Below are 27,208 nucleotides of genomic sequence, written 5' to 3'. Positions count from 1 at the left end.
AATATTGCAGAGGTTTGTGTGGACACAAAGCAAAGGATTCTGTAGCTGATGCAGAGGTTTCCCCTGCACGCCAGACTGACTCAGACCAAGAGCTAACTTCTTTCTCCTGCAGTGCACACCCAAGGGCTGTTGGTCCTACCCAGTCCTGGTAGATTGACCACATTGGGTCTTTCATCCCCTCACCTCAGTGCTGTTGGCACTTTTTCAGATTACCAGGTTGCTGTTCTAGTCCAATAAGCTGACCCTGGGCATACCACTGTGGCCTTTAAGAGCTCAGAGAAGTGCCTGGCTGTTGTGCATTCTCCTGACAGATCAGTTGTCGTCCATCTTGTTCCTCTGCAGCTCCCTCCATTCCTGCTATGTTTCATGACACTGATGATTTGTCACTCTGTTCTTTAAAGTCTAAATCCAATTTTCAGCAATTCATGGTTTAATTCAGCTTGGTGGCTCCCTACATCCCTGTGGTAGGCTGAATAATGGCTCCCCAAAAATGTCCACACGCTCATCCCTGGGACCTGTGAATGTTACAAAAGAGATTTACACATGTGATTAAGTTAAGGAGCTTGAGATGGGGAGATGATCCTGGGTTATCTGTGTGGGCCCGAAATGTCATCACAAGGATGCTTATAAGAGGGAGGCAAGAAGATCAAAGGAGGAATTAGGAGGTGTGAGGACTGAAGCAAGAGATTGGAGTGATTAGAGGAAGAGGCTGTGAGCCGAGGAGTGCAGGAGCTAAAAAAGACGAGGGAATGGATGCTCCCTGAGAGCCTCCAGAAGGAACCAGCCCTGCCGACCCTTGGCTTTAGCCCAATGAAACTGATTTTGGATTTCTGACCTCCAGATCTGTAAGGGAATAAATTTGTGTTGTCTTAAGCACTGAGTTTGCGGCAATTTCTTACAGTGGCAACAGGAAGCTAACACAGTCCTCTACTTGCGTAACCAGTGCCTTAGGTATGAGGGAAGGGTTGGGACTCGATAGAGATTTGGAATTGCTTATTGACTTGTTAAGGGTGGAGCTGGAAGACACACAAACCTGTCCTACAGAGGTAAACTGGGGTGGACTACATAAAAGGGATATAAGCAAGACTCTAGCCAACTCCAGGACATAGAAGATACAGGCAGCAGGAGATGCAAATGGAACAAGAATTCCAACGGCAGGTCCTATGGTAAGTTTGCACAGAGAGCGGGCACGGAATGTTGATGGCAGGCTGAGTTGTAAATATTTTTCGATATTTGGTTCCTATTTTGCTAATAACCTAAGTTAATAATAGAAAAGAGAATTTCCACCAAGGTTTTGGTCAGGGAGTTTTTTGATGTAGGTTATCGGAGGAAGAATAAATATGATGGAGGAAAATGCCTGCTGGTAGACGCCACTAAATGATAAGTGCTGAATTCTAGGAGGACAGATGAGACTGGAGATACCCTATAAGATTGGAGAACTTATCAACAGGGAAGCTGGTGAGAGAAAGTGTGGGCGTCCCCACTGGATTGGGGCTCGATGTGGCTGAATATTCTGCAAGTAAGTTATTTAACGTGTTGGTTTGGTTGTGCTAAAGCTTCACTTATGTGGACATAACTAAAAGTCAGCAAGGAAGTAAAATGTTTTGAGTAGTCAAAAAAGAGTTTTCAGGGCTTTCCTCCACTGGTCTGAGTACAGCCTCTGGGCTCTCAGTTCAGCTCTATCCGTTCTCCTTGTGCATGTAATTCTGCAAAGCGTAGCCATCTGATTTCTGGCCAAAGAGGTAAAAAACAGCAAATAAGAAGCCAGGAACAGAGGGAAGGCAAACAGACAACCCAAAGAGGCGAGAGCTGGCAGCCCATGTTCGCAATGCTAACCATGAAAAATGAACACAAACACACTGGTGCCTCCAGGTGCCCCTGCCGCCCAGCCCTGCCCAGGATCTCCCACTCTCCCTACAATCCACCAACAAGAGGGTTAACTCCTGGCAGAGCAGGGGGCTTCCAGACCCCACTGCAGCACCAAGTGTCTCTTCTGTTCTGGTCGGTCGTGCCCTGGCCTCATGGATGTTAATAATTTGAATATCACTCATGCACATAGGTGTACATTGCTTTGTTTTTTTAATTTTAATTTTTTTTATTTTTGGGGGGAAGATCAGCCCTGAGCTAACATCTGCTACCACTCCTCCTCTTTTTGCTGAGGAAGACTGGCCCTCAGCTAACATCCGTGCCCATCTTCCTTTCCTTTATATGTGGGATGCCTGCCACAGCATGGCTTGATGAGCGGTGCCATGTCTGCACCCGGGATCCGATCTGGTGGACCCCGGGCTGCTGAATTGGCACATGCGAAATTAACAGCTGTGCCACTGGGCCGGCCCCCAAGTACATTGCTTTAATAATTAGGTCAGCTAGCTAATTTTCTGATATAAGAAATCCAAAAATAGAGCAGTTAGGGGTTGTTTCATGTAGGGAGAACAGTCATATATAGTTACAGGCGCAGTGGGCATCAATACATTACAATACAGGCTAATAACTGATTTTCATATGAGTGGGCCTCAGTCATTAAGAAAAGTTTTATTGTATTCAGCTTAATCTGTTCAAGAAAACAGGCAAGAGTGTGATACATTTTAGAAGTTTTAATCCAAAATGGACTAAACGTTTTGGTGCTTTTATAGAATTGAGCCTTTAACCATCTAGAAAATTCACTTGTTCAGAGTGACTCATTCTTCAGGATTCCAGAGCTGGAACTCCTGAATGGAACACAACAATGGCCTGTCCATATTGTGTACAGCCAAAATGTGCATATTCTTGTATAGCCAGATTCATTCTTCTATCCCAGGCCTGTGCAAACCTGAGCATTGGCTCACCTGGGCTGAAGTTGCCTCTGTGCTCACCTGGGCCCATCACCCCTCCCTGCTCACCTGGGCTGATCACCCCTCTCTGTTCATGGGGGCTGACCCTGCTTCTCTGCTCACCTGGGCTGACCGTGCCTCCACGCCCACCTGGGCTGATGGTGCCTCCCTGTTTATCTGGGCTGACCTCACCTCCCTGCCGCCTCCCTTTCCTTTGCTTCTGTGGGCCTCTGTCGTGGAACTGTGTGGCACCAACGAAGAACAAAAGCTCCTTTCTCATTTTTGACACGATGTTATGATGAAAATGGCACACACGTCAACTCATCTCAGCCACTCAAACCATGGGCCTTAGAAAAACAGTTTAATGAGACTTAAGACACCTTGAAGAGCTGGAGATGGGGTTGGATGGAGGCAGAAGCAAGTTCAGAGTCCAATGTAACACACTAAAAAAAAGCAAATCGAAACAAACAGCGTACTTTGAAAATACGAAAAGGAGGAAACACGTTCAAAGTTAATGGAAAATTTGAGGGTCAAAGAAGTCAATGAGCTAGAAAGAGGGCAACAAAAGTAACCTTGCTGAATTCTGCATGGATTGTGTCACTGGAATTTGCTACACAGCAGAGGGAAGGGACCCTCTTTCTCTAGCAACGTGCCCTCATTAGCAGATGGGTCTTATACTTTAAGAGCCTGGCCGGTCTAATTGCTTTATTAACTTAATTACTCACTCTAACCACCTATACTCAACATTAGTCAGCTGCACAGGTTACCAGCCAGCCCTGAGCGAAAGATGCAGAGAAACCAGGGCCAAGCGGCAGGCCTGAGCAGTGAACAGGGCACGGGAGGGCTCCACGGCGGGGTGGCTAAAATTACAGACTCACAGCAGTGACCATGCACTCACTGTGAGGATTCGGGGTCGCAACAGCAGCACCAGGGCTCCCCAGGGCATCCGGAAGTGGGGACCGCAGGACCGTGGAACCCCATGGGACATGGAGCCGGCAGCCATTGGTAGTGGCAGACACTCTCCATTTCCCCAGCATGGCCGTGGGGTCCCTGCTCCTGGAGCCCCTTTCTCTGAGCATCTGTTCCTATCTCCTCTCAGCCCCCACGGCCCCTTCCTTCCTCCCTCCCCCTTGCGCAGTTTCCCCACCCAACGGCTCAGGCCTCCTGGGGCTCCTTCTCGCTCCAGCCTCCCTTTGTGCTCTGACCCATCCTCCCTGCCTTCCACCACGTTGTGACCTGCCAGGCTCCCTCTGCAGCTCCAAATTCTTTCCCTGGTGCCCAAGAAAAAAATTCAGATGGCTCCATTTGTGTTTTCCTGCCAGTTGGATGTCAGGGAACCCTGGCCCATCTAAAGGTCGACGCACACCCTTGCTGTCCTCAGCAGAGGCTGGGTCTCACGGTATCTACAAGGTGGTCCTTTCTGCAGGGCCGGGGCCCAGCAGTCAGGTGTGGCTTACTCGCAAAGACTGGACAGTGGGTTTCTAGTTTCTGAAAATGTGGAAGAGTTCCATGAGTTGGAGAATGAGTCCTTCATTTTTGCCTCTAGTTCCCTCACTCACAGGCTGGGTGGACAATGGTAAATCACTTCCTTTCCACATAGAATGAGGGGTCTGCATAGATAATAATGCCGTTTGCCGCATACCAGACATTCCAAGTGCTACACACAAATTTGTTGTTGAATTCCCAGGAGGGAGGTACTATCATCGAATCCTATTAAAGATGGGGAAACAGGCACAGAGCAGTTGAGTAACTTGGCCAAGGTCACATAGCTAGTAAGTGGGAGAGCAGGGATCTGAACTCTGTCAGTCTGGCTTCAGAATCCTTGCTCTTAACCGTGCTCAATTCGCGCTGCCATATTGCCATTCTAGCATCCCTCAGGCCCCAGGGAAAAGTGGGCAATGAGATAAATGAGGCTGGTGGGGAGGGGATTAGCTCTGTTCTCCAGAACAAGATGGTCCTTTGTATCTGGCCAGGATGGCCGGCACCCCGCAGGAACGCTGCTGCCCTTTGCCTGTGCCCTCTCTGCAGGGCATGGGAAATGCTGGGCTGTCAGCATGTATAAACTCAAAAGTTTCTCCCTCACTCACTTCAAGGACTGTTTACCCAAGTGGAAGCAGGAGGATTAGGCAATCCATTGATCCAACATGTTTGATTGGTTTGGGTGTGACCGAGTGTAGTGCAGCTATGGGAACAAATGCATCCCATGGAGAAACATGGACACCCACGCTAGCTCGGAGGGCCCAAAGGTAGGCCTTGGCATGTGGCTCATGAGCTAGGAATCCGGGGTCAACCAGTGATTTCGGGATGCGGATAAGAACATGAGTGCCTCCAGTTAGGACTCTCCATTCCATGCCGTACGCGGGGACCAGGCCATTTCCCAAGATGCCTGCTGAGGGCCGCCAACAGTCTGCAGCGGTGGCTTGTGTCCATTGTTGAGACAGGCAGGAAATACCAAGCAGGATCCGGCTAGGGTTTTCAGGGATCAGTGATGCCCTTCACCAGGTCCCAAAGCTCCTTGCCAGGAGCCAGGTCATAGGAAGTGACAGTGTTCTGGTCACTCCTGCACAAAGGCTGCACTGTGTTGGCCCTTCCAGGGAGTATTTATAAGTTAGGACATCGAACCACCAAACCCGTGGGCTACCTGGTCATGGTAATGACCCTGGAGGAGATCAGGAAAGGAAACGTCACCTGCCGAGCGAACCAAGTCAGAAGGGCCATTGTGGGGAAGGTGTTATCGTTTTAGCGGGTGCAGCGGAGGGTGGATCAGGCCGCCAGACTTGGTAAATTGTTATTTACAGTTTCTGAGCTTTTAAAAGAAGGGCTTCCCCAGAATCCGTCCTGACGCCGGACCCGCGGCACCATGCAGGCTCCGCTGACCTTGCTGTCTCTGCTCCTCCTGGGAGCCCAGGCCGGGCAGCACTGGACCTACTCAGGTAAGCCCCCCGCGAGGAGGGGAGCGCCTCCTTCCGGAGGACAGCGGCCGAGCCTGGCGTTTCTTGGGCTGGCGAGGCAGACCACGCACGCTTGTGTGAGGTTCCTCTGTTGGGGTCTGCCCATCGTGGGCTCAGTGTCTCGGGGTGTATAGAGAACGCACTGAACTTAGACCTCCACTAAGGAAAAGAAGAAATAGTCTCCCACTTCACAGATCCACGCGGGTCACCCAGAGTGTCTTTAGGTAGCCTCCAGGCTGCCTGCTGTCGATGGCCGTGTCCTGCTGAGACCCAGACCTCAGTACTGAAACCCAGCCTTTAAAAGATGAAATGGAAACCCTGGCATTGACATGAGTTCTGGCCCACGCATGAGCCAAAAATGGGAGGACTGCATCTGTGGCGTTTGGACATGAAACACCCCATCCATGTGGCAGTGAAGAGAGCTCCTGCCCATGTCCCCTCTTTTTTGTACTGGGCTGAGGCAGGAGAAGACACTCCTGCCACTGGCAGGGGCCAGGAGCAAACACAGTGTTGAGTCTGCTTCCTGCACAGGCCCCCAGCCTCAGACACGGGGAAGCGTACATTCAGGGTGGATATGTGCCCTGTTGAATCAAGGGCAATAGAATTAGGGGCATAGTGGGGAAGCTCAGAAAGCCCAACTTCAGAGGGCAAGATGGCCAACCCTGACCAATGGCTCTGTTTTGGAGCAGAGGAATCCCACAGCCGGCCACGGGGACCCCGGGGCATCTGCTTCTCTGGCCCACTGGCGCTGGGGGGTGGAGCAGAGGGTAAGGAAGGGAGAGAATTCCATCAATGCAAGTCTTGTCCTCCCCAGGCTCAGTCCAGCGTCTGGGACTGTGGGCCTTCTGGAAAGCCTCCAGGGGCCCTGGAGGACTTGGGGCAGCTGCTGCAGTGACTTTCCAGAACACATGAGAACCCTTCAAGACTGATAGGGGTGCGGCCAAAGCCTTGTGTCCATAAAGGGACTGTGCTCGAGACCCTTGGCCTTGATCCTGGCATCCCGCCTCTAGGAAAGAATTGTTTAAAAATTGGGTTTTATTATTAAATAGAGAAGAGCAGAGAAGTAGAGAATTGACTTTTCTCTTGATTGCAAAGCCAAGAAGCTGTGAGAGGCCCCAATATAAACATCTTCCTTCAAACAAGCTCTGCGCTCACCTCACAGCCCCCACCTCCTGCCCCCTCGCTGCACAAGGGTGAGGGCTCGTAGTCCTAGCTGCAAATGGTCACACCAGGACCCACGGTGTTTGGAAGCCCAGTCGCTGCTAATAATGACTGGCTTTTATTACTCTCTCCCCTGTGATTAGTAACTACCTTAAAAAAAAGACCCTTTTCCTTATTTTGATGTTTTCTTACCTCATCATTCTAGTTGAGTGATTGAACCAGATGCCTCCTTTCTCATCCTGAATCTGTAGGTGAAGGTGCACCTGGTGGGCCTTACCACACTGGGAACCGGTGAAAGGGGTGGAGGGAGAAAACAGGCGGGGGGTCCTGCCGCAGGGGCAGAAGGGGCTGTGTTGTTGTTGAGGGCTGGGAAGGAGAACTGTGCCATTCAGAGGAAACGAGGCAAAGGCCACCAAATAACACAGGAAGGCCAAGCCCAGGGAGCCCTCTCGTACATTTATCAGCTGACGATAATTCACAGGCAAACTAAAGCTACATATTAAAGACTTTCATCGCTTTCAAAACACTAAGTCATATTCTCAGGGCCAGTGGTTGCAACAGGAAAGTCAGGGATCGGCACCAAAGCCCCCAAGACACAGCGCCCATGGAGTTAATTTAAATGCCTCTCCCACCTCCTTCTGGAGGCCCTGCTTCTGCTTTCTAGAAGGCAGACCTCTGGCCTTGATCCTGGCAGCCTGCCTGGCTCCCGTGGGCCTTCCGCCGGGCAGGCCGTGCTGGGAGCTGCAGGCTCTGGCCTCTGCCCCGAGTGAGGGGCCGGCAGGGAGGGCTTAGCTGGGCAGCCTCTCAAACTGTAATCCCTTGGGATCTCTCCTGTCTCAGACGGGGAGCTGGATGAAGCGCACTGGTCGAATGAGTACCCCACCTGCGGGGGCGACAGACAGTCGCCCATCGACCTGCAGAGTAAGAAGATGCGGTACAACCCATCCTTGAAGCCTCTGACCCTGGTGGGCTATGAGGACCAGGAGGGCGAGTTCTCCATGACCAACAACGGCCACACAGGTAAGGGTGGGCCACAGGGGCCGGGCCATGAGTGGTCAGCAGGGAAGGCAGGTGTTGGCTGCCGGGAGCGGCATGCCCAGAGGCTCAGAGCGCAGCCTTGGAGCTGGAGGCCTCAGACGTGCGGGCGGACAGGCGCGAGGCCCTGAAACTAAGTGGCTCTTCCAAAGTTGTGCAGCATCTGTCTTTAGACTCAATTCCTGGCTGGCTCCTTCTTTCCTCCTTAGCCTCTCCCCAAACTTGCTCTGACCCGACCAGTGGGAAATTCAGCTCACAGACAGGCGATGCTGCTGAAGCCACACGCCCGCTGCGTGCTCTGTTGATCTCTGCCCTGGTCTGATTTTCCGTATTTTCTGTACTGAGTCTGATTAACTCAAAGTGCCTGACAGGTAGGCCAAGCATTTCTCAGAGGTTTAAAAAGAAGCTCATGTTTTCTGTTCCCTCCTAGAAAGGGGGTGAAAGTCAGACAGGAGAAGTTTGGTCTTGGGGACCGCACTTCAGAAGCCTGGATTGGACAACTGTAAATTCGTGCTTTATGTTTGCAGAACACCCTGCTGATTTTCCGTGGGTTCATCTCTGAGCCTCATGACAACCCCAGGAGGGGGGCATTTTTTAGGCTGGAAACCAGAGACCTTGGGAGGCCGAGGGACTTACTCAAGGTCACACAGGCTCTTGCGGCCCAGCTGGACCCAGAGCCCCTGTCCTCCTCTTCCACTCTGGCCTGGGGCGGGTCAGTTTACTGCCCACACGCATAGGTGTACGGGGGTCACAGGACTTAGATTTCCTATTGGCACAATTGAGAAAATAAAACCAATTGCCTTGATGGGGCTGGTGACATAGCACATAGGAGAATGACGGAAGATCTGTAAAATCCTCAGGGACGTGAGCCTGGATCACCGAACTCCACTAATAATTCATAAAAGCCTCATTTTATCATAACGTCAAGCTCCTGTTTCCAAAATTACTCTCTGAAGCTTCCAGTGGGTTAGCAGCTTGCAGCTTCTCCCTGTCCTCGCCCTTAGGGGAGAGGGGCTGGCGCCAAAGGGCCAAAGGCGGCCGCTGAAGGCAGGGAAACCTTGGTGGACGCCAGCAGGTCAGTCGGCCGGGACTAACGAATGATTGACAACCCCTCTTTGTTACATGGGCTGAGTTTCTGCTGGCTGCCTGCTGTGTGCAGGGCTTTGTGTTGAGGACCCGGGAGAGGACGGGGTGAGGAAGACGCCAGCTTCCCTGGGGGTTTACAGTGGCTCCCTCCTCCCACATTGCAGAGGGCTCTGGACCCTCCTCCTATAAGGCTGTGCTGGGATCTCTGGAGGCCAGAAGCTTGTTCCCCTGGGGTCCCCAACCCACCCTACAGCATCTCAAACATTAGAATGCACTCATAGCTCACAATACTTATTTTGTTTTATGTAAATTGTTTTGAAAAATTTTTATAATTTAGCTTTTGAGGTTATTTGGCTATACTCTTTACAAGTGGCTATACATTTTCAGCAAGCTCCAAGCACATTGAAGAATTCCATGGAAGGGAAGGGGCCGGCCTGGTAGTATAATGGTTAAGTTCGCATGCTCTGCTTCGGCAGCCTGGGGTTCACTGGTTCAGATCCTGGGCGTGGACCTACACACTGCTCATCAAGCCATGCTGTGGTGGCATCCCATATAGAAGAACCAGAAGGACTTACAGCTATGTACTGGGGCTTTGGGGAGGAAAAAAAAAGGGAGATTGGCAACAGATGTTAGCTCAGAGCCAATCTTCCTCACACACACACACAAAATTTGCTATAGTGGAGCCATTTAAAAAAAAAAGCTAATATTAAAAAAAAAGAATTCTGTTGAAGGGAAAAAAGAACTAATCTACAAATTTTAAATCTAATGAAATTTTGATGAATACTAAGTTTAACAAAAAAGTTGAAAAGACATAATTAAACATTTATTAATTTTGCTTTTGCAGAGTCCTTTTTATATCTTGGAACCTAAGATATAAACATATATGTTTATATATATATTTTTAATAGATTTCATTTTTTAGAGCAGTTTTAGGTTCATGGCCAAATTGAGCAGCAAGTACAGAGCTTTCTCATACACCTCCTGCTCCTCTGCCTGCATAGCCTCCTCTATGATCAACATCACTCACTAGAATGGTACATTTTTTATGAAGGATGACCCTGTATTGACACATCATAATCACCCAACGTCCGTAGTTTACATTAGGGTTCACTCTTGGTGTTGTACACTCTGTGGGTTTGGACAAATATATAATGACATGCATTCATCACCACAGTGTCATACAGAGTGTTTTCACTGCCCTAAAAGTCCTCTGTGCTCTGCCTAAACATCTCTCCCCCGCCCCTAACCCCTGGCAACCACTGACCTTTTTACTATCTCCATAATTTTGCCTTTCCCTGAACGTCATGTAGTTGGAATCATACAGTATTTTGCCTTCCCAGCTTGGCTTCTTTCACTGAGTAATGTGCATTTAAGTTTCCTCCATATCTTTTCATGACTTGTTAGCTCATTCCTTTTTAGCGTTGACTAATATTCCACTGTCTGGATGGACCACAGTTTATTTACCCATTCACCTACGGAAGGACGTCTTGGTTGCTTCCGAGTTTCAGTGATAATGAATAAAGCTGCTGTAAACATCTGTGTGCAGATTTTCGTGTGGACATGTTTTCAGCTCCATTGGGTAAATACCAAGGAATGTGATTGCTGGGTTATATGGTAAAAGTATGTTTAGTTTTGTAAGAAACTGCCGAAATGGCTTCCAAAGTGGCCGTGTCATGTTGCATCCCTCCAGCAATGTGGGAGTCCCTCTTCCTCCACATCCTCACCAGCATTTGGTGTTGTCAGTGTTCTGGGTTTTGCACATTCTAATAGGTGTGTAGCGGTATCTCATTGTTTTGATTTGAATTTCCCTAATGACATATGATGTGGAGCATCTTTTTGTATGCTTATTTGCCATCTGTGTATCTTCTATGATAAGGTGTCTATTAAGGTCTTTGGTCCATTTTTAAACTAGGTTGTTTTTTTTTTTTTTTAAAGATTTTTTTTTTTTTTTCCTTTTTCTCCCCAAAGCCCCCCGGTACATAGTTGTGTATTCTTCATTGTGGCTTCCTCTGGTTGTGGCATGTGGGACGCTGCCTCAGCGTGGTCTGACGAGCAGTGCCATGTCCGCGCCCAGGATTCGAACCAACGAAACACTGGGCCGCCTGCAGCGGAGCGCGCGAACTTAACCACTCGGCCACGGGGCCAGCCCCTAAACTAGGTTGTTTTTTTATTGTTAAGTTTTAAGAGTTCGTTGTATATTTTGAGTAGCAGTTATTTATCACATGTATCTTTTGCAAATATTTTCTCCCAGTCTGTGGCTTGTCTTCTAAATTCTCTTGATATTGTCTTTTGCGGAACAGAAGGTTTTAATCTTAATGAAGTCCAGCTTGCCAATTATTTCTCTCATGGATTTTGTCTTTGGTGTTGTATCTAAAAGACATCAACATACCCAAGGTCATCTGGGTTTTCTCCTGTTATCTTTTAAGAATTTTATAGTTTCACATTTTACTTTTAGGTCTATGATCCATTTTGAGTTAATTTTCGTGAAGGGTGTAACGTCTTGTCTAGATTCACGTTTTGCATGTGGATGTCCTGTCATTCCAGCAGTGTTTGTTGATGAGACTCTATTGTATTGCCTTTGCTCATTTGTTAAATATCAGTTGCGTATACTTACGGGGATCTATTTCTGGGCTCTCTATTCTGTCCTATTGATCTGTTTTCTCTTCTTTCACCAATACCACACTGCCTTGATTACTATGGATTTACAGTTAAGTCTTGAAGTTGGGTAGCATCCGTCCTCCAGCTTTGTTTTTCTCCTCAATATTGTGTTGGCTATTCTGGGTCTTTTGCTTCTCCATATAAACTTTAGGATCAGTTTGTTAATAGCCACAAAATAACTCACTGGGATTTTGATTGGGATTGCATTGAATCTATCAATCAAGTTGAGAAGAACTGACATCTTGACAATATCGGATCTTCCTATCCAGGAACATGAAATATCTCTCCATTTATTTAGTTATTCTTTGATGCCTTTCATCAGAGTTTTGTAGTTTTCTTCATATAGATCTTGTCCATATTTTGTTAGATTTATAGCTAGGTGTTTAATTTTTGGGGTGCTAATGTAAATGGTGTGGTGTTTCTAATTTCAAATGCTACTATATATTTATATTTTTATGTGCCCCAATTTTTGTTATTAGATTCAACAGACATAAAATTACATTTGAATAAGAAGAAATTGAAAACACACTTGGATGTTGAGACAAATTGCTACAAAAGTTTCTAAAGCTTATTCTCAATTTCTCTATTTTGTTGTAGACTAGTAACAGGTGGTGGACCAGTACTGATTGGTTAATATATATTTTTAACTTCCCAAAATACATATTCTTAGGCTCCAGAAAAGCTTAAAGGCCTAAGGTGCTGGGATTCTAGTGTTCAGTGGGAAAAAGAACATTGTTCTCTTAACGGGTCCTATACGCCACTTTGCTAGGCTCCTCGAAAGGAGGGACAATCTATCATTCATCTTCCTAGCCTAGTACCTGGACTAGATGCGTTTGAGGAGAAAAGACTTCTGCATGAAGGGGTCAGTCCCCAATAGGTGCCCATGAGGGATGCAGGATTCTGAGCAGGTTCTGATTTTCCAAGACTGCCGGAGCAAGGCTGGTTTTGTCTTTTTTTCAAACTCTTATTTTGAAATAGTTTTAGATTAGAAAAATTGCAGAATAATACAGAAGGTTCCCATATACCCTTCTCCCACTAATATTGACATCTTATAACCGTACTACATTGATACGATTAACTGCTCTATAGACCTCATTTGAATTTCCACACTTTCCCATTAACGTCCTTCTTCGGGTCCAAGATCTAGTCCAGGATCCCACATTGCATTTAGTCATCATATCTCCTTACTCCCCTCCAACTGGGGTCAGTTCCTCAGTCTTTCTTTGACTTTCACAACCTTGACACTTGGCTGTTGCTTCTTGAGCATAGAAAATGCTCAAATCGTGGTTTTTCTGGTCTGAGAAGAACCTGGTTAAATTAGTTTCAAACAAGGGGAACAACTTTTTCTGGATAGTAAATCAATTTTCAGAATCTGGAGCATTCAGCAGGTTGATTTTTGGGTAGAGAAATTTGGCCTCCCCTTTTCAAAAGCACAGTGACAAGCCGGAATTGCTGCCATTTTTCAATCTGGCCTGTGAGGTCCTGTTGATAAAACTTGAGAATTGAGCCATTCTGTCTGCAGGGAATTGTATTTTGGAGAAACATACTTGTCAGGACCTCTGTTTCTGCTCATGAGGTGCTAACTGTCCCCGGCCTGGTCCTCAGCTCGCCAGTCTCTTGGCACAGATGACACTGCATATCTCCTTTTAAAGACTCTTCCGTTTTGCTCATGTGAGCTTTGATTTGGAGGCTGGCCATGTTTTAAACACTAATACAAAGCACCTGTTCTGCCATAGGGCATGTTAAAATCTTTGAGGCCGGATTCCTGCCTGACAACGCATTATGTTACGAATTTAATCACAGCTCCCTGCGCTTTAGACCATTGGGAAGGGAAGAAAGGGGCTCTGACAGATATCAACTCCCTAATATTTACTCTTTAAGGAAACTTACTTGTTTATCACCATCTTTGAAGACTTTAAATAGAAAGACTTTGATAACAGGTCAGCTGCCGCTTGTCCCTTTCCAAGTCGTAAATTATGTCCTCAGAGGTATTTTTCTTTCACTCCCTGGTGTCACTCTCCACATCTTTCTTTAGAGAAATATAGAGATTTCTCTAAGGCCTGAGCCAGTCAAATGGACTACTGCAGCTGTGTGACGGGAGTGACTTCTCTGCAGGAAGTCTGTCGGGCACAGGCAGGAGGAAGCTGGAAAAGTGATCCATTTTCCCATTAGCAATAACCTAACATTTGAATGCATCCATTGATAATCATACCAAATTAAACCCAAGCCAGGAGTCCGTGTGTTCCCGGACTTGCTGCAGATTTCCGTCTCTTGTCTTCTGAGGACAAGTTGAGGCTAGTAATGGTGACATCCTGTCCTGTCCACACCCAGTTCTGGCCCAGCTCTGTCCCGACCCACAAACTGTGTGATCTGAGAAGTCTTTCCACCTCCCTGGGGTGGCTTCTCTGTCCATAAACTGAAAGTTTTGAAGGCCCGCAGGGACGCCCCCTTACATGGGGTGGAGTGTGTTTTCAGTTGGGCTAGTTCTAGAAGGCTACATAGGATGAGGATTTTAACCCCATCACAAAGAAGATAATGACCTCAACTTGGCCTTACAAATAGTGCTTATTCTGGAGAGTAAAAATAATAAAAACAGTCCAAGAGTCCCCCCTTCCTATTTCTACATCAGGGGCAAATTCCAAAACTGGCCAGATGTGAAGAGTGCAATTCTGGTTTCCACACCCATTGGGCCATATCTTTTCAGGGCCTTCCCCTTTCCAACAAGCTGGATCTGCCAGTTTGCGGTCCTGCCCCTAACCTACTGGTTCTAGGTGGAAATGTGTGTCCATGGGAGAGGCATCTGCCTTGCCTAGCTTGCTCAGTGCCTGGTCCTCATCCTGCCCTGTGTCAGTCGCCTCCTCCCCATTGGAACTCTGCTCATGGCATTCTAAGCCAGTCTATAGTACCAGCTTGCCCCCAGAATGGGCAGGTGACCAGGGAAGAACCAGTAGGTCTGACCCGTCCACATTCACCTGCGCCACTCCCTGTCTCTCATCTTCTCTCCAGTGCAGATCAGCCTGCGCCCCACCATGCACATGGAGGCTGCCGATGGCACCAAGTACGTAGCTGAGCAGATGCACTTCCACTGGGGCGGTGGGGCCTCAGAGATCAGCGGCTCTGAGCACACCATCGACGGGATCAGATATGTGACTGAGGTACCGTGAGGACCCCAGCCAGGTCCTCTTTTCTTCACACCCCGTAGTCACTTATCTTATTAAAACAGCCAAAAAGACTTTGTGCAATGGTGACAGTCAAGTCACCCTGAGGTTGAGTTTATTTTTCATTCACTCACAACTATTCATTGATCATTGCCATGTGCCAGGGATTCAGGTGGGGTCCCCACCCTCACAGAAGTCACAGCAAGGTAGGAGTCTGCAGCCTACACAGTGGGGCCAGCCCTCTTCAGTTTCAGCTGGATTTCTATGTGTTAGATTTTCTGGCTTCCCTCTCTTGCTTAGATCTGTCCTTGGGATGACCACAGGTACAGTCACCTCCAGGGGCAAGGGTCTCGCCCAAACTATGGAGACCTCAAGAGAACTCAGGGGCTCCCTCCAGACTCTGCCAGTATGTCTGCCTGGAGGGAGGCGGGGTCAGGGAACGCCCTTGAATTGTCCTCTTCCCAGAATCCCATTCATGCTCTTTCCATTCTTAGAGAACTTTCTGGATTGATAGATCTCCTAGCCTAACTGGAGGGAGGTGGAGGTTGGAGTTGTTTGTGCAAGACAGTCTGAGGCCTCAGATGGAAGCCTTTTCTTTCTTTTCCTCCTCTCCTGAGACCCTGAAGCATTTGAAGTCTGTATGAACTGCCCTTGATTACCCTTCCTTGCTCCCACAGATTCACCTTGTTCACTACAATTCTAAATACGGGAGCTACGATATAGCCAAGGATGAACCTGATGGTTTGGCAGTGCTGGCAGTCCTCGTTGAGGTAGGCTGAAACTGCACATGAAGCTATAGCTTGGCGTCCAGATAGATGTTAAGTATGGATGAAAGCTTTCCTCCCTGTCCCTCCTCATCTGTTCCTGAGCTCACAATTCCTGGAAACGCTAACGTGATGGAAGATCTCCCCTTTATCTAGCCCTTGCTCACAGTCACCGGGTTCCTTCCGTGTTATCAACCTCAGGGACCTTGGATAACTGGGACAAGCTGACTTAGAGCTGGAGTCACAGAGGGTTGACTGGACACAAAGTGGTCTGAGGGCAAGGGGAGGCCTGCAACCTGCCAGACAAAGGCGACACCTCTGCATTTCCAAGAAAGGCTGGAGCGTGGGACTTATGGCTAGGTGGCAAGAAGTGGTCAGTGAATCCACTCCCCACAAAACGAGTATTAAGTTGGATAAAATTGTCACAAATAACCATATAAGTGCTTTGGGAATGGGCCAAATGCAAACAACAATTGAGGCACTTATTTGCGAAAAATGGCTAGAATTTTGAGGAAGAACAATGAGCATCTGTGGACTTTGTGCCTGGGCTTATTCCCAGCCCCACTGCTAACTTGGTCAGCCAGGCAGGTTTATCAGGGCAGGGTGGACAGGAAAACCAGCAGCTTCACTGCCTGAGGCTGAGGAACTGTCTTTATTTGGGCTGTAAATTGAAAACCCAGGCCCAGGGGCACTGACAATATAAGTAGCAAGCTTAACAGAAAAGACAGAAAACAAAGAGGGAAAACCTGAGCTCTGACAGTCTGAGGTTGCAGTCCCAATTCGGGCAAGTGGCAAGTGGCAGGCCAATAAGAAATTTAACAAGGAGATCCTGGAAATGAGAAAGCCACAGAAGGCCGTGTAAACTTCCCAAGAGGTGGAAAGTAAAAGGCGAGGCTGACTTGATACCTGGCTGCACTTCGATCCATCACCTGAGGGAGCAAATCTTATGGGACTGAGGGATTCGATCAAGACCTCTGCTAAAGTCATTGACCGACTGCAAAGCTCTGCTGACCCCAGGTGGCCCCTAGGAATCCAGGCTTAAAAATAAAAATAAGATTTAAGAACTGAGCAGAGACAGCAGCTGCTGCATGTTGTCGGGAAGATGTATCCTGTAGATCAAGTCCTGCCAAGCTCCTAAACAGACACACAAACAAAAAACCCTCAGGCCAATTTTAAAAAATCAGAATTTGGATTTGCTACCATACAGTATACGAAATGTCCAGTTTTCAAGAAAAAGTTGGGCATACAAAGAATAGGAAAATATGGTCCATATTTAGGAGGAAAAGACCCAGTCAATAGAAACTGACTCTGAGTGGACCCAGAGTGATTTAGCAGACAGTACTTTATTTTTTATGTTTTGGTGAGGAAGATTGGCCCTGAGCCAACATCTGTTGCCAATCTTCCTTTTTTTATGTTTATTTTTTCTCCCCAAAGCCCCAGTACATAGTTGTATATCCTAGTTGTAGGTCATTCTAGTTGTTCTTTGTGGGATGCCACCACAGCATGGTTTGACGAGTGGTGCATAGGTCCATGCCCAGGATCTGAACTGGTTAACTCCAGGCTGTCAAAGCAGAGTGTGTGAACTCAACCACTTGGCCATGGGGCCAGCCCCTAGCAGATCATGCTTTAAAACAACTATCATAAAGGGGCTGGCCCCGTGGCCGAGTGGTTAAGTTCGCGCGCTCCGCTGCAGGCGGCCCAGTGTTTCGTTAGTTTGAATCCTGGGCGCAGACATGGCACTGCTCATCAGACCATGCTGAGGCAGCGTCCCACATGCCACAACTAGAAGAACCCACAACGAAGAATACACAACTATGTACGAAGAATACACAACTATGTACGAAGAATACACAACTATGTACCGGAGGGCTTTGGGGAGAAAAAGGAAAAAATAAAAATCTTTAAAAAAAAAAAAATTATAAAAACTGCTTTCTCTTTAAAAAAAAAAAAACAACTATCATAAATACGTTCAAAGAATTAAAGGGAAATATGATGATGATGATTCAAAAAAGGAAATCTCAATAGAGAAACAGAAACTATAAAAATGCACCGAAATGAAAAGTCTAGAGTTAAAAAATATAATGAACAAAATGAAAAGTACACTACATGGGCTCCAAGCAAATCTGAAGCAGCAGAAGAAAGAATCAGAGAGGCCGGCCCCATGGCCGAGTGGTTAAGTTTGCATGCTCTGCTTCGGCAGCCCAGGGTTTTGCTAGTTCGCATCCTGGGCACAGACCTAGCACTGCTTTTCAAGCCATGCTCAGGCAGCGTCCCACAAAGCAGAACTAGGAGAACCTACAACTAGAATATACAACTTGGGGGCTTTGAGGAGAAGAAGAAGGAGAAAAAATAAATTTAAAAAAAGAAGACTGGCAACAGATGTTAGCTCAGGTGCCAATCTTTTAAAAAATAATGGAAGAAAGAATCAGTGCATTTGAAGATAGAGTAAAGAAATTATTCAATCTGAAGAACAAAGAAAAAAGATTGAAGAAAAATGAACAGAGCCTTAGACTCATGGGGACAAGATCACACATCCTGAAATATATGACATGGGAGTCCCAGAAGGAGAGGAGAGAGAGAAAATGGCAGAAAAAACGTTGAAGGAACAATGGTCAAAAATTTCCCAGATTTGATGAAAAACAATCCAAGAAAACTCAACAAACCTCAAGTCTGATAAACATCTAGACACATCAAAGTCAAAATGCTGAAAGCAACAAGACAAAAAGGAGCCATCACACATAGGGGAATGCCAGTACAATTAATGACTGACTTCTCTTTAGAAACAAGTCATCAGAAGCCAGCGGAATGACTGTCAGCCAGGAATTCTATATCCAACTACACCACCCTTTAAAAATGAGGCAAAATAAAGACATTCCCAGATAAGCAAAAACCAAGATAATTGCTAGCAGACCTGTCTTAGAAGAAATATTAAAGGAAGCCCTTCTGGTTGAAAGGAAATGATACCAGATGGTAATTCAAATCTACAGAGAGAATTGAAGAGTGCCGGATATGGCAAATATGTGGGTAAGTGTAAAAGACTATACATGTATTTGTACTCTTTTCTTCTTTTAATGTCTTTAAGAAAATCCCATAAAATTGTTTAAAGCAATAACAATACCACTGTGTTGCTGGGTTTATAATATATGTAGAGGTAATATATATGAAAAATAAAAGGAAGGATGGGGAAGAGACAGAGCTATGCTGGAGCCAAGTTGCTCTATTTTACTGGAATTAAATTAATATTAACCTGATGTAGATGGTGATACGTCAAGCTGTGTATTGTAATCACTAGAGTATCAGTAATAACTAAAAATGGTTAAATGGTCCACTAAAAGTATTTGTGAAACACAAAAGGTGGAACAGAGGAACAAAACAGACACGAGACATTTAGAAAACAAATAGCAGATGGCAGTCGTGAATCTGAGACATCTGAATTTACACCCAGTGGAAGAAGAATTGGGTCAACACCACTGATGGAAAAGAACCATTGAACATAGACCTTTTTCACCAAAGGCAACTTTTCTGACTTTTAAAAAGTCAACACTCATACAAAAAAATCAAGAATGAGCTGGCCTTGGCCGAATCAGAGCAGCCTTGCGGGGGCCGTCTGGCTCTCTTCTGCTCAGCCAAGTCCTGAGGATGAAGAAGGGAGGGCATGAGACCAAGCCCCCTCCACCCAGTGAATCCCACTGTGGCTGACACTGCCCAATCTGGGTCACTGGGGATATTTTAGCAGTGACAGCCATTCCCCGAGGGTGTCACCAGTCATCACCAAGAAGCTCCTTTCCCTGGAAGCTGCCAAAATGCTTCAGATCTCGTCTCCCTGGTGAGCCCAGGCAGCTGGTGGCAGAGAACAGGCAGACTGTCCCCCAACACAACTGGGACGTGGACAGGCCGCCTCCTCCTTGCCCTTCGGGCTCCGCCCCATCAGCTAGGACAGCAAACAGCCGGATTAGCAGAGCCAGTCCCGGACAGAGGTCCCTTCTCCCTTAGGTTGACTGCTCTGTGTTTCTCCTACAGGTCAGTGATTACGCTGAGAACACCTATTACAGCAAGTTCCTTTCTCACCTGAGTGAGGTCAGGTATTCAGGTAAGGGAAGCCAACAGTGGCTGCAGGAGGGAAGAGGAATGAGCGTGAGGGTGAGGTGGGGACAGGGGGGCAGGGGAGGGTGACGCTGGTGGGGAGGGTAGCAGATAAGCCCTGCCAGGGGAGCGCACCCCTCCCTGCACAAGGTCTCTTGTTCTAGCAATTCCTGCTGTTGGCTGAGGCTGTGAACACCTCTGAGAAATCTGTTCTAAACTCTACCTGTCAATTCCCACAATTGGAACTTCTCTCTGGCCAGAGTTCCACTAACTAGGGATGTCTTCACTTGAGTGACTCTCACCGCTGGCCCCAGCCCGCCGTGATGATCCTGGTCACCAGAGAGACATGTTCTCCTTAGCTTCAAGCTGAGAAGACTCTCAAGGGTGAAGCCCCTCATCATCGTGCGGGGACACAAAGTCACACAGGGCTGCTCTCCCATCTCTCTGCCTCCAGAAGGCAGAGTTCTGTTAGAGTGATCGCCCACTCCTATGGCTAGCCCTTGACCTCGAGCAACATCCGCATCAGCAGTGAAGCCTTGGTTTTGTGCATCCCACTTTGGCCACATCTCCCAGACTCCAGCTCCCTGACTTCAGTCCTCGCTCCTCCAGCAATTCTCACCTCCAATCCATGGGCCTCCACATTCTCACTACTAGTCACGCCTCAGGCCTTTCATCTCTCTTTACCTAGCTGAGGTTCCACTGGCCATCATTCTGACGCACCCAGGCAAACGTCCCCCATGCGCTCACCCCTCCGTCCCCTACAAGCTCACCTGGCAAAGCCCCAGACCGACTCCCATCTGTTCACGACTGAATGTGGCTGGACAGAAACACTCAGACGTCTAACTGGTGTTACGAAGAGGTTCTAACACTGCCCGGAAATCCTGAAATACTTCCCCGGGCGTTTGCTTTTCCGCCTCTCCGAAATGATTACTTCACACTTTCTCCTGTCGCCCGAAGCCCCTGGCCCTGGCCCCAGCTTCTCCCTGGGAGCGGGTGCCTTGCCTCCTGCTTCGTTGAGAAGGTAGTCAGAAACTGACTCATCTTCTGAGCTTCCTGCACCTGACCAAACGCCATTCCCCTCCTCGGCTACAATGGTGAGGTGTCCCTGCGCTTGTCCAAGACCACCCTCCGTGTGAGCACCAACCCCACCCCTCTCTCATTCTCGGGCCTCCTCACCTGCTGCTCTCTCCCCTCTCTCCTGCATCAGTGATATCTTACCTTTCATCGGACCATTCCACTCAGCACACAGTTCTGTGCTCCAACACCTCCCACCTCAAAACACAAATGAAAGTATCTCATGACGCCATTATTCTCTCATCTTCCACCTCATTTTCAGATCCCCTTGAAAGAATTGTCTAACAGTCTTGTTCTCTTTTCTCACTCACTGGAAGCTGGCCCGTCACTCCACTGAGCCTTCAAGGTCACCCCTGTTGTCAGATCTCCCGGCCGCTTTTCTCCTCTTCTCTTAATTGATCTCGAAACATCAATCCATTACACCCGGCTCTCATTCTGACCACGCACTCCCTGCCCCCAGCTCTGCTTTCTTTTTCTGGCTCCCTCCCTAATATTGGAGGGTGCCACGACTCTGTCTTCCCTCATTCGGTCCCGCAGCCTGAATTGCCATCTCTAGACTGTGGAACCCAAAAATCTATATCTGGTCCTCCGTGCAGGGACAGCATCAGGCAAAGCAGATGCAAGAACCGTCTGGCTAATTTACTGGCTGTGAACAAAGCCAGTGGGAGAAACCACAGGCCTGTGGTATAGCTAAAACACTTCTTCAAATTCACTCATCTCAGACATTTTATTTCTACAACTAACCCGGACACATTTCCTCTCTAGTTCAATAAATTGCACTTCTGATCAATACTGCCTACAACACTGGCCTCTCTCCCTGAACTCAGGATTCCTTTATCCAACTGTTTACTTGATATTGCCATATGGATGTAAAACTTAACGTGGCCAAAACTTAACTGTATTCCCTTCACCTTCCAGACGTCACTAAACCAACTTTCTCATCTCAGCAATGAGTGTCATTATCCATCCCATTGTTTAAGCCAAAAATCCCAGAATCATTCTTGATTTTCCTCTTTCCATTACCCCCCACATCCAAAGCATCAGCAGGTCTTGTTAGTTTACCTCCCTACTTTCATTTCTTTTGGGTATATACTCAGAAGTGGAATTGCTGGATCGTATGGTCATTCTATGTTTAATTTTTAAGGAACTGCCATATTGTTTTCCAGTGGCTATTCCATGGTTCTGGAATTTGTGACTCACTTAAATATATTAGAGTTATGAAACTAAATCTATGCAATAGAGCCCTTTAGAAGGTTATATCTTTCAATCTTTCCAATAACAGTAAAACTTACAAATCTTTTGCTTACTATGGGATTATGCACTGTTAGAATTCACGGCCTTCGTTAAACAAGCCGATTTAACTGCATGTCAAAATGATGTCCTCTTTGCCATTAACAAATGCAAAAGTGCCCAGGGAAAGTGAAGCAAAATTCAACTCAACTCCATGTTACTTTGACAGTCTCATGCTAAGCTCAGGGGCTCAGTGTCATTGATGTGAACAAAAGAGGAATTCTCTAGATGCGGTGATGGTTGCGGGTGCTGTGGAGGCTTCAGACACCCTGCAGAGGTCCCCCTCCCTACACCCCACCTGTGGCTGAGCTTGGTTCCCAATGGGCATGGCAGGGAGAGCTCAGGACAGGATGCCTACACCTGGACCCCCACTCGGTTCTGATTCTGCCTTTCTAACCTCCATTCAATCATTTCTAAATCAGCCCAAACTAAAGAATTTGTTCTTTCTTTGAGAGCACTTATGAAGAAGCCCCTAAGAGTCATAGTTAATTCTTTCATTTATCATAAAACATATCCTCTGCCTGAAAATGATGATGATGATGGTGACAGTTACACTCGTGAGTATTTCCTACGTGCTAGTTCAATCCAGCACTTTATAAACACACCCGCCTTTGCCCTTACGGCAATCCTACTGAACGTTCCCTTTTTACAGATGAGGGAGCAGCCTTAGAGGAGTGAGCACCCAGCCAGGAGGAGGTGTCTGAGTGGGTCTCTCCCCAAAGTCTTTGCTCTAACCCCTTCCAGGGAGCAGCAAACAGGGGAAATATTTCCCAATGGTCAGCTTCTATGTTCTGCTTAAATCAGGAGATTCAAACATGGTGAGGTCTGAGCCTGAGCGGTCCTCCCAGGGGGCAGCAGGGGTCCCTAACACTCTTTTATCTCTTGTCCCTTCCGTTAGGACAAAGCACAGTTCTGAGTGGCCTCAACATTCAGGACATGCTACCCAAGGACCTCCGCTACTACTACAGCTACCAGGGGTCACTCACCACTCCTCCCTGTACCGAGAATGTGCAGTGGTTTCTGCTGGCGGATCCCGTCAAGCTCTCCAAGTCACAGGTAGTACATGGCCTCACTTCACCGAAGTCTCCCCTTCCAACTCCCTAGTCAAGAAGAGTGCTCGGCCAAATCTCACCCAATGCCAGCCCTGGGCTCCTGTGGTGTTTGCCCTGCACAGGGCTGCTGTGCCTCCCCTACACTGTCGTGGGCGATCTTACTAGTGCCATGGCAGAGAGGAGCAAACAGGCATCAGGGAATCCAAGAAATTTCTAGTTGATGCAGGAAAAGGACTGGAGCCTGATCCAAGTCAGAGGAGAAGGGTTGCATAGTAAAGGCAAATATTTATTGAGTGCTGCTCTCGCCAGCCACTGTTCTCAGCCCCTGATATACAAAATTCCTGTCCTTGTGGAGCTTACATTCTAACGTCATAAATGGCTTTATGCAAGAAGACTGGCTTCGTGTTGAGCTCTTTCCCATGCCAAAATGCCTGTAGTCCTTTGAAGAGAAGAGCTGTGTCAGTCATCTTCTTTCCTCCAGCATAGCATGGGCATATAATAAATGTTTACTGAGTTGAATAAAGGACAAATGTTGCTGAGGTTGCAAAACAAAGCTGACAATTCCTTCTGGGTGATGTTCTTCCTTTTTGTTAAACTTTTCATTTCCTTACTTCCTGAAAAGGTGGAAAGACCCCTATTCAAGGATACCCCCACACAAAATTGTCCTAACCAAGTTAGAAGTGCCCCCAGATGCCTAACAGAAGCAAATATAAATCATCTCTGGAAAAAGGCACCTGAAATCCAGATCTAGGGGAGCTTTCACTAGACAAGAGGCATGCTTTGAAGAATATTGGCTTATAATTTTCCAAAAGCGTTGAAAGACACCAAGTCATATGCTCAGGAACCCCAATGAGTCAACGTAAGCCACACTAAACACATCACAGTGAAACCACAAAATATCAAAGACGAAGAAAAGACTTCAAAATCAGCCAGAGAGAAAAGGCAGATTATCATGCAAGGAGTACTATTAGACTGAGAATTGATTCAACGCAGCAACAACGAATGTCAGAAAGCAGTGGAATCATCTATTTTCATAGTGCTGAGAGAAATGAACAGCCAAGCTAGAATTGTACATGCCGCAAAAATGTCTTTCAAGGATATAGACAAAGTATGGACATTTTCAGAAAAACAAAAATCGAGTTTGCCATTTATATATCTTTATTTACTTCTTTCTCTCCTTTATACTGGTAACCAAATACAGAAAAAGATTAAAAGAGATTGTTGGAAGAATGAAGAGTGGATAAATGGATGCCATGCCTGCCACATAGCACCTAGAACATTCTTTGGACTTGAGATCTTCCAACAACTGCTTTATCAGGGTTATAAAACCCAAGCTCTAGTTCAATTGCTAACTAAACTCTTTTAAATCACTCAGTGCCTCTTCTCCATTATCCACTTCATGTTACCCACAGGTTTTGAAGCTAGAGAACTCCTTATTGGATAGCCAGAACAAGACCCTCAACAATGGTTACCGCAGTACCCAGCACCTGAATGGCAGAGTGGTGGAAACCAACTTCATATATCACCCTAATCAGCGTGAGTGAGATCAACTCTTGTTTATTCTTTGCAATTTGTTGACTTCTGTTTCCTCCTTCCCTGGGTGGACTCATCTCTTCCGGCAGTAATAAGGGAAGGAGAGTCATCTAAATAGCAGGAAGCTCAGATGGGCCAATCTATACAGGGCTTGGGCAAAAGGGATGACTCATTTTCTCAGTCCATGCAGTGATGTAGAACAGAGGAGACAATGAGGAAGGGCAGCTACATGGTTTATTACCTACCTGGTCGTGGCTGGAGACAGTAGGAAAAGCAAGATGGCAGCAACACCCAGATGCCCCATAAGCATGTAGGCTCAATGTAACCTCATCAAACCCAACTCAGATTATATCCTGCACATCTTTATCTTGGTCTGTATTACAAGCCCATCCCCAACTCTTCCTATATGTTCCCTCAAGGTGGGGTTAACTAGACCACATATTGTTTACTGTATTTTCTTGGGGACCAAGCACCAAGACACTGGAAGTAGGCATCAACAGTCCAGCCTCTCCTGGACTCTCTAATCCATTGGGTCAGGCTTCAACTCTGTTCTTGGCTCACCTCATTTCTGTGCTTGCAAGAATATAAATGTCCTGCCATCTTCCCATCTTTATTTTGTCTGCTTCTCTGTAGAGTTGTGGTGAACTAGACATATTCCCTGAATTCATTGTCTTTACAATCTGTTTCTATTAACCATTCTTGAGACCTTTACATCCTCTAATACAATAGAATTGGTCTCCAATTGATCTTACCCTACCTTTAAAGTGTCTTTCAAGATTTTAAATCTCTATATATACTCCCCCGCTCCCAAGAAAGACCCGTTTGTGATTTTCTTACCATCTTTCCGCCCTGGTTTGTTTATTGCTGTTCTTTCTATCAGCTTGCTCTTCCAGAGGGAAAATGACACCAGCTGTAATTACCTTTCCTCATATTATACTATAATGATATTAAGAGTATCACTTCCTTTTTCCAAAGGGTTGCATCCTCCTGAGCAGGTCCACTTGCTGGAAGGCTGAGCAAAGGGAGCCTAGCCCCACTGATCTGTCTCCTTGTTCTAATTTTGCCGTGTTCTCCAGTTTTCCCTATAAAATTTTGCACTATTCTTGCAAGAGGCACAAAGAGATTGTATAGTTTCCCGTATGTCACATCTCAAATGTTCTTTCCATGGGGGTGGTCACTCCAGTTTACCCTTATGAGGGAGCTCAGATGTTCCAGACACCCACCTCTTAGACCAAGATGCGCCAAGTTGCGGTTTGCCTGTGTGTCCATTGTGGCCCTTCCTTCTGATAGTCTGTTTAGCGTGATTACTTCAACAGCCAGTAGGGAGTGAGAGGGCTTCTTCCCCGACTGCTAACTGGGGATCCGTAGGATGGCCTGCCTTTGCCGATAATGGAACAGAAAACTGGGCATCATCTTGCTCCACCTGCCCTCACTCAGGCCCAGACTTTGATGTAGCAGGAATTGTCTCCAGCCAACCTGGTGGTGTGACCCACATGATCTCTCATAATTCTGTAGAATTCCACCCCAGATGGGTTAATTTGATCAAACTGCCAATGAGGAATGATCTGAGAAACCAAGGTCAGTCACAAAAACAAGACCTCTTGCAATTTATTTATTAGAAAACGTCCCCTAAGGTAAGACTACTGAGCGTTGCATGAGAAACTAAGGTTCAAGGGTGGAACCACCTTTAACATGTCATCTCTTGGATTCTGGTAGTTTACAAGCCTGAATTCAGACATAGCGAAGATGCTTGAAGCCAATGGGATGGGAACATGAAGGGCATTCTAAGGAATCCAAAATACTTCCCTAAAGGACACACGTGGGGAATGGCCTCTGGCTGTCCCACATTCTCCGTTTTCATGAGGACCTCCAAAGTTTTGACCTTTTCTTATTAACTCTTCTTTTTATAGAATCTGTTCTCGGCTCTGAGCTCCAGTTTCACCTAACCAGGATCGACAATAACCTTGAATACTTTAGAAGATTAATTGAACAGAAGCAAGTAAAGAGAAAAGGCAAATATTAACAAGCTGGAATCATGAGCTAGGACAGGAAGAGGCGGCAGCCCCCTGAGCCCACGCCCTGCCCTGTCTGCAAGAAATCCTATGTGTCCGATGGCTTCACTCCCCCTGAGGCACCTGTTGAATTTCTGACTAAAACAAGGGGAAACCATCACCCGTGAAAGGAAGTGAGATGGTTTCAATGTGTGAGAAAAGATCTGAGCTAGACAACACTAATGGAAATTGACTGGAATAGAAATTTAAAGGGCTAACTCTCCTCCTATCTAATCATGCACGTTGATCTTCCTAAATTATAAACCAGCCCAAACTTCCCTGCAGCATTTAGATGTAATAAACAACGTTAGAAATTTGTCATTAAAAAGTTTCTCTTTTCCATTCCTTTGTTCCGCTTCAAATTTCCCTTCTTTGCCCCACCCCCAGGGCCCCAGGCCATGGGATAGAGATCAAGGTGGGAGGGATTTCCAGGACCAAGATTAAGAAAAAGGAAAGAGATTCTTTCATGGGGATCTTGCTGATGGGGAGGTTTGGAGTAGTG

The 27,208-nt window shown here is 46.8% G+C and overlaps 1 protein-coding gene across 4 annotated transcripts; it reads left to right on the top strand.

Moving 5' to 3' along the window:
- The first annotated feature begins 1,030 nt into the window (after positions 1-1,030).
- On the top strand, positions 1,031-27,048 carry CA6 (carbonic anhydrase 6). Of its 4 annotated transcripts, none has more exons than XM_070245567.1 (10): positions 1,031-1,166; positions 1,399-1,519; positions 5,641-5,743; positions 7,763-7,942; positions 14,708-14,856; positions 15,537-15,629; positions 19,644-19,713; positions 22,969-23,126; positions 24,535-24,658; positions 26,566-27,048. In XM_070245567.1, exons 3-10 carry the CDS (start codon positions 5,671-5,673, stop codon positions 26,676-26,678), a joined length of 960 nt encoding a protein of 319 aa, XP_070101668.1. In that variant the 5' UTR covers positions 1,031-1,166; positions 1,399-1,519; positions 5,641-5,670; the 3' UTR covers positions 26,679-27,048.
- Positions 27,049-27,208: the final 160 nt, after the last annotated feature.

Source organism: Equus caballus, chromosome 2 (genome assembly GCF_041296265.1).
Source record: "Equus caballus isolate H_3958 breed thoroughbred chromosome 2, TB-T2T, whole genome shotgun sequence".
NCBI classification, from domain to species: Eukaryota; Metazoa; Chordata; class Mammalia; order Perissodactyla; family Equidae; genus Equus; species Equus caballus.
The sequence above is the reverse complement of the archived record's forward strand: the minus strand, read 5'-3'. Positions and strand labels throughout refer to the sequence as shown.